Raw genomic sequence first — 12,608 nt, forward strand, 5'->3', positions numbered from 1 at the left:
ATATATTAAAATCAATAAATTCATTAAACGGTCAAAGAGATATTTAAAAAAACAACATCTCTTAAAATTAAACATTTCTCTTAGGAAGGACCGTATTAGCTTAACTAAGACACTGAATTCCTGTACTGCTGAATTAGAATATTATAAATCTATTTATGAGATGGAAACCCAGCAGCTCCAAAACGATTTAAAATACAAGGAGTCTTTGTTAAAGGATATTTTTAGTAAATATGAGTCTTCTCAAGACCAACTAAGCAAGCGGTTATTAGAGGCAGTGGAGCTGATGGACCTGGTGAAGTCCAACACAGAGAGGTATGAGTCTCTGACAAACAGCCTTTCATGTGATAGTGCAAGCCAACCATCACCTTCAATACCATTGCCTGATATATCTGTACCTACAACTGCTACAGAGAATATTCATATGCAAAAATGTAATACTTTGCTCTTCACAGATGCATTGGGTGCTGGCTTTGGAAAAATTTTACACAATTACCTTAGCCATCACTTTACTAATCACAGTTACCATGACATAACTTTTAACCAAATTGTTGAGAAAATTAGCAGTACAACATTAGATAGTAATTCTATAATAGTTCTATTGTTAGGCAGTAGTTATGGTACAACAAAAGAGGACATTGTGAAAGGTATTGACACCTTACTTAGTTTGAATATGGGAAAATTAATGTTATGTGCTTTTCCTTATTCTGATAGTTTTTCAGAATATCAAAATAAATGTATATTTAATTTAAACTGCACATTACACATGTTGACATGTTGTCATAGCGACAAACTTTTATATTTTGACACTAATAAGTTTATTAGTGATTTCACATTGATCAAGGGAGCAGTATCTGTTCCTGGTAGTTGCAGACACACTATTGCTATGTTGATAGCCTATAATATTGACAATATTATATCTAATATAATAAACTATAGGGTAAGGGACGAGGGTATGCTGTATAGTTACACTAACAGCACACTGATAGACTGTTGTATGATGACGTCGTGTACGAAGGGGGGTCCACAAATACTATCTACCACCACTACCACCACCACCAATATGTTAGAACATTCTAACCATATTGAACACACCGGTAACATAGATTCTTCTATGCAAGTTTTATCATTTGTGGAGAACACTCCTGATATAAATAATTTAAACTAATTATTAAGACAACAGAAGATATTCCAGTATTTAATAATTTTAAAGATAGTAGCAAGTTATCTTCTGGCGACTTAGTTAGTTGTAAAAAACATAAGAGTGAGCAACATATTTTAAAACTTTTCAACCAAAATATTCAGAGTTGCTCTTCTAAACTTCTTGAAATAGAATTAGTTTTAGAACAAACCAAGTTTGATGTAATTTGTATTACAGAACATTGGCTGAAAGATTATCAAGTAGAATCTATTAATTTTGAGAATTATTCTGTAGCTAGTTACTTTAGCCGGAAATCCATGATACATGGTGGCTCCTTAATATTAGTAAAAAATCCTATTAAATATAAAGTAAGAAAAGATATAGTTGATATGTCAGTGGAACATAATATTGAATTGTCCTGTGTTGAGCTAGATAAGCATGTGTTAGTGTGTGTCTACAGACCACCGCAACACCAGAATCTTGGTGTATTTGATTCTGTCATGGAAGATGTCTTGAAAAAAGTCAGTAGCAGTAGTAAGTCAGTCATTATATGTGGCGATTTCAATATTAATATTTTAGAAAGTAATATTGTAAGTTCGAGTTTCTTAAATCTTTTTAAATCATTTAATATGCGTAACGTTTTCGAAGAACCTACTAGAATAACACCAACTACTGCTACTTGTATAGATAATGTTTTTTGCAGCTGTGAGTACCTACATAAGGAAATAGTGAATTACTTGCCCTCTGATCACAGCGGACAAGTTGTCACTTTTCGCACTAACTCTCCACCAGAGAAAACACAAATAAAATTTAGGGAATATACTTTTAAAAAAATCGATAAATTCAATCAAACTTTAGGTGATAAACTGTGTGCACATAGCTTAAATCTTAAAAATTCAAGTGATATTTACGCCGATTTTTTCTCTATATTAAACAAACAATTCAATTTAGCTTTTCCAGTTAAAACTAAAATGATTAAGTCCAAGTTCTTATTTAGTGACTGGGCAACTCCTGGTATTCGTAAAAGTAGACAAAAGCTGTTTGAACTTTATGGTTTAAAGCCTTATAGCACCGATCCAAGTTTCCGTGACCACGTCTCAAAATATTCGAAAATATTTAAAAACGTTTGTAAACAGGCTAAATCTATTCATATTAGAAATAAAATAAAAATTCTAAGGATAAAATAAAACAACTTGGACAGTAATTAATAACGAAACAGGTAGGCGAAAAGTTCGCAAAACTGATTTTAGCCTAGAAACTCATAAAGGCCTCATCAACGGTAACCTTGAAGTAGCTCAAGAGTTTGAAGCATTCTTCACCAAAATACCTTTCGAAACTACAAAATCATTAAATTCTTCAACCGCCGTATCTATCGATTTACTCAAAACAAATGTAAAGCCATGCTGTTCAGTATTTAAATTTCAACATACCAGCCCCGAGGCTGTTGTTAAGGCCTTTAAAGATCTTAAAATAAAATCAACAGAAGATCTTTGGGGTATGTCTGTCAAGGTGTGTAGGTCAATTATTGAAACTATTGCACCCTATTTAGCTTACATCTTTAATGTTAGCGTAGACCAAGGCGTGTTTCCTGATCTAATGAAACACAGTAAAGTAGTACCTTTATTTAAATCGGGAAATAGCAAAGAATCAAACAACTATAGACCCGTTTCTGTTTTACCGGTTCTCAGCAAGGTATTCGAAAAGTTGATGCTTGCACAAATGTTGCGCCATTTCAATAAAAACTTCATTTTTCATAACGAACAATACGGTTTCACCAAAGGTCGCTGTACAACCGATGCTGGTGTAACTTTGATCAAGCACATCTTTAAGGCTTGGGAGGAAGCTGAAGACTCGATTGGAATTTTCTGCGATCTCTCAAAAGCGTTTGACTGCGTAAATCACGAAACGCTTTTGCAGAAGCTAGAGCATTACGGAATCAAAGATACATCCCTCCAGTTATTAAAATCGTATCTAAGCGATCGGCAACTTAAAGTTCAAGTAAACGGCGTAAATTCACTGGGCTCAATGATGGCAATGGGCGTACCACAAGGTTCCATATTAGGTCCGTTCCTCTTTTAGTTTATATTAATGATTTGCCCTATCTATTTGATAATCAACCTAGGATGGTGTTGTTTGCCGATGATACCTCTCTTATTTTTAATATTGATCGACGTAGACGTAACCTAGACGACGTAAACAATTCCATTATCCAGGTTCAAAATTGGTTCAATGCAAATAACTTGGCTCTTAATGAAAAAAAAACAAAATGCATTCGATTTTCATTGCCAAATGTAAAAAGTAGTGAATGTGACATAATACTCAATAGTCAAAAACTAGAATTTATAAATCAGACAGTTTTCCTGGGAATCACTCTTGACAAAAAACTACAATGGGGACCCCACATAACATCTCTTGCGGGTCGTCTTAGCTCGGCCGCCTATGCTATTAGAAAGATGAGGCAGCTAGCGGACGTAGAAACAGCTAGACTGGTATATTTTAGTTACTTCCACAGCATCATGTCGTACGGCATTCTGCTGTGGGGACGAGCTGCTGACATTGAATGCATATTTATCTTACAAAAGCGAGCGGTCAGAGCTATGTACAACTTACGTGGTCGTGAATCTCTTAGGGAACTGTTTAAAAATTAATATCATGACCGTACCTTGCCAATTTATTTATGAAAATATCATGTATGTTAGGAAAAACTTACATTTGTTTGATAAAATATGTGATAGACATAATTATAACACTAGAAATAAAAATAAGTTAGCTATCCCGCAGTTTAGATTATCTAAAGTACATACATCTTTCATGGGATATTGTGTCAAATGTTATAATAAAATACCAGACAACATTCTGGAATTGAATGACTTGCGGTTTAAAACTCATATAAAAGCCACACTTTGTAAGCAAGCATATTATAAATTAGAAGATTACATTCAAGATAAAAATGCTTGGAAACATGCTGGTCCTGCTCCATAGGACATACTGACAATATCTAATTAATTAACAAATTAAAACTACACCAGCAAATAAAATTGTATTCATCTTTTGATTATTTGTTTGTAACTTTGTACCAAAATATAAACCAATTTGTAAATGTGAACACCATGTAGCATTTTAATTGTCACTTTATCCTCATTTGTCTTTGCGATTCTACATGATCTTCGCATGCTTTTACTGTATGTATCAATACATACAAACTGTAATACTATATTATTTTTAAAAAGAGTAACCATGGAGTTTCTTGCCCGTTCTTCTCCATAGGAAGCTACTTTTGGAATGGGCAACTAGAATCAAACTTAGTTATAATTTTGACGTTCATAAGTGCTTGTAAAGGCCTAAATGAAATAAATGATTTGACTTTGACTTTTATTGTGAGCATCACAGCAGTTGTCTCTGTTGCATTAATTTGTCATACAACGCACACAATGCAAGTCGCAAGTGGCAAGCGCCCTAATTATGCCAGTAATGAGATTCGCCTTTGTTTGCCGAAGTTAGCTGTGACATGACACTACAGAATGGTTGCCTAATTGGACGACACTGATTTGAGCTAATGCTGGTCCTGTATTGACAGTTGTCACGACTTTGTGTTAGCTTGTCAACTTGTGAATAATACCTATTTAGTGTACAAGCTGAGAGGTATAATAAAAACTTTTATCAAAATAAAAAAAATTCGCGCCTAAATACAACCCAATATAAATATGGGAAATTATAAGTGTAGCCACAAAATTATTTATTGGACACATGATTAAACTTCTAATTTTATAACTAAGCAACGGGGAAATGACATGGCCTCTAATAAACTAATTCATCTTTTTTACAACGCCAACTAATAGAAAGCTTCAATAAAAGATCATCAATTATTGTAACTTGTCCTTCTTATTTATACATAATTATCTGATTTACTAACTCGGCCTCATTTTTCCAAAAACGAGCCAAGAAAAACGAGATCAACGTTTTTCTTGGCTCGTTTTTTTTTGATGGTGGAATTTAATTTGGATTCATTTTATTTAGCATATTCCCATATATAACCTTCAATTAAAAAACATTGTATTAAAAATTGAAGTTAGTGACGAAAACGAATCGCAGCCAAACCGACTCCACGTAGTCTTGTCTGCCCTACCCCTAGAGTGCAATTCAAAACCGCGTAGGCGCGGAGGGGCGAGGCGGCCTGCGAGCTGAGGCGCAGGTGCGCAGGCGAATAATGATATTAAAAAGGGTGCTAATTAAACAGGCTTCTTTTTAATATCATTATTCGCCCCCAAAAATGTATGTTGCCTTCTAAATTACTAAGTCAGCCACAATTAATAAAGCGTCGAGCATCTAAATAATACTATCTTAGCCACGAGTTATCTTCCACTCTAAATACAACTCAGCATGATGGTTATTTTTTTGCATCTAAATTTGTAGCATGCATTCTAACAGTAAACTTCTTAAATACTATTAAGTGACATCATAAAAATATTTATTTAGCTTCTAATTTTTTAACTCGTACCTACTGCGTTTTTTGTTTAAAATATAACACATGGAAGTAAGCATGCAACATGCAGCAAGCATGGCTTCTGTCACGGCTCCGGCGCTGCGGGGCTCCGGCGGTCCCATGCGAGCTTATCGTCGCAGATGGTTTTCACGCTCACCACCGCAGCTTCGGCTTGCTGGCCGGCTCCGCCGGCCAGCCTCAGCCGCGGCGGCGACCGCTAAAACTACCTGCGCCTCAGCTCGCAGGCCGCCTCGCCCCTCCGCACCTACGCGGTTTTGAATGAGGGTTTTCAAAAATGGCGTTCACCAGGTGGCAGCACCGAGTCGTCAGGTCCAGGTAACTGTCAAAGTGCTTATCTTTACTATGAATAGTGAACGATTTTAGTGTTTTTTTTATTTTATAATTAAAGCACTGCATTATTGTTTTACTATTGCGGTTGAGTAAATAAAAAAAACTAAATCATATTGTGTTAACAAATTTTTCAACAAGCTTTTCCTTAGTACCAGTGACTTTTGCACCCTCTCTCTTAGCTCAATTTTTAGTTCGGAAACCTTATTCTGACCGTAGTCCATAATAAAATCAATAACACTTCCAATATAACAGAATTTCAATAAACAATAAGTTCGGCACCTCTCACCTGAAGAGCTCGTGGCTAAGTCAAAGCCGCGCGGATCGATCGATCATAAGGTTAAGCAACGCTTGGCGCGGTCGGTCCGTGGATGGGTGACCATCTTGTCATAATGAGTTCTTCCGTGTTTCGGATGGCACGATAAACTGTAGGTCCCGGCTGCCATTTAAACATCTTTGGTAGTCGTTACGGGTAGTCAGAAGCCAGAAAGTCTGACAACCAGTCTTACCAAGGGGTATCGGGTTGCCCAGGTAACTGGGTTGAGGAGGTCAGATAGGCAGTCGCTCCTTGTAAAACCCTGGTACTCAGCTGCATCCGGTTAGACTGGAAGCCGACCCCAACATAGTTGGGAAAAGGCTAGGCAGATGATGATGATGAATAAGTTCGGCACCTACAATTCCATACTATTTGACAGCTGTTTGGACCTGACGCATACGAAGCGCCGCCTGTCGGCAGAAAAAATTTCAAAAACCCTCATTGCACTCTAGAGGTAGGGCAGACAAGACTACGTGGAGTCGGTTTTGAAGCGATTCGTTTTCGTCACTAACTTCAATTTTTAATACAATGTTTTTTAATTGAAGGTTATAAATGGCAATATGCTAAATAAAATGAATCCAAATTAAATTCTACCATCAAAAAAAAAACGAGCCAAGAAAAACGTTGATCTCGTTTTTCTTTGCTCGTTTGTGGAAAAATGAGGCCGAGTTAGTAAATTAGATGACAATGTATAAATAAGAAGGACAAGTTACAATAATTGATGATCTTTTATTGTAGCTTTCTAGTAGATGGCGTTGTAAAAAAGACGAATTAGTTTATTAGAGGCTATGTCATTTCCTTGTTGCTTAGTTATAAAATTAGAAGTTTAATGATGTGTCTAATAAATAATTTTGTGGCTACACTTATTATTTCCCTATTAAAAAGAAGCCTGTTTAAATAGCACCCTATAAATATTACAAGATGTGATTATCATTCATCGAAGATTGCAATTGATACTGTGCATTGTCGTGCATCTAAGATAGACAGAATATGCATAAATCACTCTGGACCTCTAAAGAGTCAATATTAAACTAAATTGAATTAAAAATAATTTCAAAATCTTAGAAAATTATTTAAAATATATAAAAAATTACCTAGCATTGCCACCAACCATTGCATAAAGGCACTGCCTTTTTTGCCACAAACACTATCAACTTCCACTGCCATGGTTAACAAGCGAATTATATCGTCGTTACCGGTAACTACGGAATATCAGACGCTATCGGATCTTACTGTTGTTACATTTTCAACAAACACTGAAGATGTAATCTGATAACGGGACATTTATAGTAAAGAACTGTAAATCAGGGCTGTTCAAAATGTAACTGAAATAATAAATTGGAATTTTACAATTTCTTTACAAAAATAAAAAAATTGTGTGCCGCCTCTGAGCCTAAAATTGTGGCGCAGATTCCTCAAATAAAATACGTCTCAAGTGTGATTAATCAGTTTCGATTGATAGATAATCCAAATTCATCTATGCCTGTTAAGGAAACCCTTCAGTCTGGAGATACTAAGTAAATCCTAATCTATACTAATATACCTACTAGCAAAGAGGAAAGATTTGATTGATTGTTTGAATCGAATAGTTCTGTTACGGAAGCTACACTATTTGCGCTGAGTATGGGCTACGTTAGATCGGAGTATGGAAAAAAAATCCCCAGGTGAACACATAAAAATGTGCGTCTGTCTGCTTAGAAATACGTAATTTATACAGTAAAAATATTCAGCTAATCACGAGTATGTAAAATGCAAAATTGTTCATCAGGTAATATGCTATAACAACCCTATTTAATACAATTACCTCTTTCAAATAACGTAGCGACCAAAATTATCGAACAAATATTTCAACCTTAAATATTATGTTTAAAAAATAAAACGTGTTGAAATAGCTTTTAAAAATTATTCATAAAATATGCGGATCAAATCATTAGTACGTTTTAATATTAGGTATATTATGTGCTGGAAATAAATCATTTTTACAAACAAATTCATGCGATTTCAAAAATGTTTTTTCCTTAAATTGGGTCGTAGTTAAACGTCTCATAATATCAAAGGGGTTTTATTTACGTAACTCCTTTATCCCACATTATGTAAATCTCTCACTTAGATATGAATCGCTTTGGTTGACCTGGAAAATTCATGTAAACTTCGGATTCAGGTTGCCTTTAAGGAAAGTTTTAGCGGTATATTTTCTTTAATTGGATTTTGCGATAGGTAATATTTTTAAAACGATTTTTATTCAGCTATTCAGACTTTTAAATGCAATTCATGATATTTTAATAGCTAGTTCACTAAGATATATACCTAGTTGATTATTTCAAATGTACATTTTTCAGAAAGTATGCAAGAAAAGTAAATGAAAATAACTTCTATAAATCTGTAACCTTTCAAATGCCACGACATTTACTCGTGAAGTAGTTTGTATACTCATGCCACCGTCATCCCTGTGACTAAATTCACTAAGAGTCTGAAATTCCTCGACATTTCTGAAACATCAAAATTTTCGTAACACTCACCACAAGTTGCCCTTGCATATATTCAATTTAGTTTACTAATAACTAAGATTTAGCTAAGGATTATTCATATATTTGAGTAATTTTGGTTTACATTATATACAATATATTTTATGTTTTCCTGTTTCAAAATTATTTATGTACCTTCTTCAGAATTTCCAAAACTTGTTTAATTAACTGTAATGGGTATGACTACCATCATATAAAATATTTTTTTCTTGTAAAAATGTGTCTTTATACAGGTTCCTGTATGTAATTGTATATTATCGAATAAAAAAATATGAAAAATCAAAATTCCATATAAAAAATCCACGTGTAAGTCGTGTTATTTTTTTATCGTTTTATAAAAACGAAAGTTTTTTATGCTATGCTAAGCCATGCCGATAAAAAGAACATCTGAATAGATAGATATACATCAATGAGATTCTACGTCAGCTTGTTTAAATTGCCACCCGACCTTTACAAGTTAATTACTATCGTAGATAATAGGTGTTGTTACTATTTACCATACTAGCATTATCAAAGTGTACATAACGAGTTTACACAGTCTTAGTGTTGTTTGTAGAATTTAATACTTTTATATTTTCAGCTGTCGTGCGCAAAATTTTGCACTTATCCCCAAATTAATCACGTGATTTGCGGCAATTTTTTAATAGTACAAGTTAAAGTAAAACTTTAACGTTATAATATTTTGAATACACTACAATATGTACCATAGGGAAATTGGTCACCTAATACTGCTTTAAAATTTAAATTGAATTGTGCGTGAATTTTGCTAAATTCACTCAAACCTTTATATGAGCTAAACAGCCGAGTGATCAAGTATTAGTTTTCGATCACCCAACAATTAGTTACTAGCGCGAATACTTTCGGAAAAAATATAAACATTATTAAAAAAATTCAAATTCGAGTAAGTTCTTAATGAATGGAATTCTTTTCGTACTTTGGAATTGCATATTTTTATTGTATTAATATAACGTCGTGTGTGTTTATGTACTCCTATTTATTCAGTTTTAGACAAAATTTAGGTTTCAACAAACAGTTGATATCTAAGTTTTATTGGTTTAGCTTGTAAATAAATATAAAATGTTTATTCAATTGCGACATTGCCAATCTTATTGTTTATTCCGGGTTGTGCGAAATATTATTTTATTTTTCACCAACTTTGAAATACGAGGTATAAATAAAAGTTGTCTAAAATATTAATTATGATAAGAACTACAACGTCCTTAGATCCTACTAAAATCATCATCCTCCGAGCCTTTTTCCCAACCATATTGATCCTACTAAAATAAGTTACTAAATTGGATGTTTCGTGTCGGCGCGGTTGCTATGCGGCAGCGGTGCGGTAACGCTGCGTTTGTTATCCGTTCACTTGTTTTCATACAAAACCCGCTATCCAGCAACCTAAAAATACTAAGTTTAAAAGAGACAAATAACCATAAAAAAGAAAAATCATCATCACACCTGTCTATTGTGTAAATTACACAAAAGATTTAAAAAAACCTCTGATAACAATATGAGTTTGTTTTTCACCACCTAATATAACACAGTGTCGTTTGTTTTCCCTATCAATATTTGCATTCGCATTATTATTAATACCGACATACTTATATGTTTTACTACGGAAGAGTATATAATAGAGCTGGATAATATAAACAGAACCACACTTGCTGAGTGCAGTGTCAATTTTAATATTTACTAGCTTCCACCAGCGGTTTTACCAGCTACCCGTGAGTACTCCACGAACCTATATAAAAGTAGCCTATACTTTGCCTCAATAAACGAGCTATTTGACACTGAAAGAATGTATGAAATCTGCACACAAATGGAGAGAAAATAGAAATAGAAACGCAATACAAACCCGGAATTCAAGAAAAACCTGTGACTTAAAAATACCAACAAAATAACTCATTGGATTTATTGCGACATGCAGGAAAATCATTGCAATAGGCTTCATACCTTCCTGGATAAAAGAAAACAGCACACCATCATACAAAATTCGTCAAAAGTCTATTCAAAAATAAACAACCTGTAACTTCAAGGCCACGCGATCAGCCTCATAGTCTCATCGGCGCAAGTTGCCAAACACGCTCGAAGTTTGCTTATCAAACAACATTAAGTAGCCATTATGAAGGTAAATCAATTACTGTAATTGCTTCGGAACGCCCGCTTCTATCACTGGCCATCATTGTTAGTGCTAATCATAAGAAATAACAAAGAACTTTATCAAAACTTCGGAAAAGCGACCATCGGAACTGTAAGTTGGCGAACAACTTGTTTCTCTCGTCCGATGAGATTGAAAATTGTTATAGTTCTGTTAGAAGTGAATAGAAACATATTTGACATTTAAAATTGAAACTTTTGGCTATTCGTAAGTACTTCAGAAGAACTTTAAAGATTTTTCTTTCATCTTTTCATATCAGACATGAGTTTACAAATTATTACAATAAAAAATCGTGAATCATTGAAAACCAACAAGAATAATATAAAACTATTTTCTTATTTATATGGAACCGTGAAGGAGGTTGAATATTGATTGAACATTTTTGGGCATAAGGGTTATTCTTGAAAATGTCGCAATACTACGCAGTTACGTACGCAGTTACGTACTTACGCAGCAATTTTACTTTATACGTCGATTATCCTCATAATAACGTTAATTTATATTTTTTGTTTACATCCGAATTTTATTTCCATTATCACTAGAGCCAAAGCGATAATCACATAAACTTAAAAGACTTATAATACATGAATTATATTAATTAAAACTCTGATTCTTCTTACAATTATATTTTTCAACTTAAAACGCCATTTTCACTAGAATTTAATCATTGTTTTAACAGTTTACAGATTTTCATAGTTTTCAAGCGTTTCAAAGGGTAATAAAGATTTTCAGCAAGAAAAACGTTTATGTGGTTCCAAGTAAGCATATACTTCACAATTAATCAGCATTTTATAAAAAATCTATATTCTAATTGAGGTACAAGGATATCATTATGAACGGAAATTGGCCCAACAATTACTTATCCGAAATCTCAAATTAATAAACTATCGGTATCCCATCAATCTCAATTAAAATAAAACTCATCGGTTATCCATCCCTTTAACAAAGATGTACGACTAAGTTCTGGTTATTAATTAATCTATGCGAATAAAAGTCAAAGCCAATTGATGTTCTCATTCATCACAGTCTGTTTCCCTCCCAACTTAAACGAGGAGGTCCCGAATATTCGAAACTTGCTAAGCCGTCAATGTATTTATCAGTGTTGAGGTAATTTTTCAAAGGTAGGAAATTGGTAGGATATTTTGTGTAAATAATATACCTTCAGTTGAGTCTCGTACCTTTAGTAAGTCACAGTAGTAAATTGCAGCGATTTATGAGGACGCCCAATAGACCCTATTTCTTTTCGTAACTGTCGTGGAAGGTGACTAAAGGGGTTTATTCAAGGAATTCTCGTGTGAACATTTTCGGCCTTCACTCATTCTTTCTTCTTCGTGACAGTGTATTTTTTGCGAAAAAGTAGTACAAACAAATAGGCTTTGCACAAAATGTAAGTAAATGTTTAACAATATTAAAAAAAGCTTTTGTCTCAATTAACAGATTGTGGTAGTTGTAGAGGAAAATCTCTGGATATGATCAACCGATTTTGAAAATAATTTGATCAATGGAAAGCATCTTTATTTGGGAGTGTCATATTTGATAACTACGCGTGGAACTTTAATTTCCTCGAAACGTGGGAAAAATCCACGGGAAACTGCCAGCTATTTCCAAATACCTACGTCACGTGCCCGTTAAAATAATGA

General features: G+C 34.0%; 2 protein-coding genes and 1 long non-coding RNA gene across 3 annotated transcripts in view; 1 reads left to right on the forward strand and 2 right to left on the reverse strand.

The window, feature by feature from the left end:
* The window catches only part of LOC110384398 (facilitated trehalose transporter Tret1), a 28,203-nt gene extending 20,648 nt beyond the window's left edge, over positions 1 to 7,555 (reverse strand). Inside the window, exon 1 of the mRNA XM_021345676.3 lies at positions 7,380 to 7,555. Within this exon, the coding sequence (XP_021201351.3) occupies positions 7,380 to 7,452 (73 nt within the window). The 5' untranslated portion in view covers positions 7,453 to 7,555. The remainder of the gene's footprint in view (positions 1 to 7,379) is intronic.
* Positions 1 to 12,608, forward strand: part of LOC110384399 (uncharacterized) — a 137,045-nt gene that overhangs the window by 85,745 nt on the left and 38,692 nt on the right. The window lies entirely within an intron of this gene.
* Positions 6,086 to 6,723, reverse strand: LOC135117703 (uncharacterized). Its single transcript, XR_010277074.1, has 2 exons — positions 6,641 to 6,723; positions 6,086 to 6,251 (listed from the first exon to the last, which is right to left on the reverse strand). It is a non-coding gene; the product is annotated as an uncharacterized LOC135117703 (long non-coding RNA).

Source organism: Helicoverpa armigera, chromosome 13 (genome assembly GCF_030705265.1).
Source record: "Helicoverpa armigera isolate CAAS_96S chromosome 13, ASM3070526v1, whole genome shotgun sequence".
Taxonomy (NCBI): Eukaryota; Metazoa; Arthropoda; class Insecta; order Lepidoptera; family Noctuidae; genus Helicoverpa; species Helicoverpa armigera.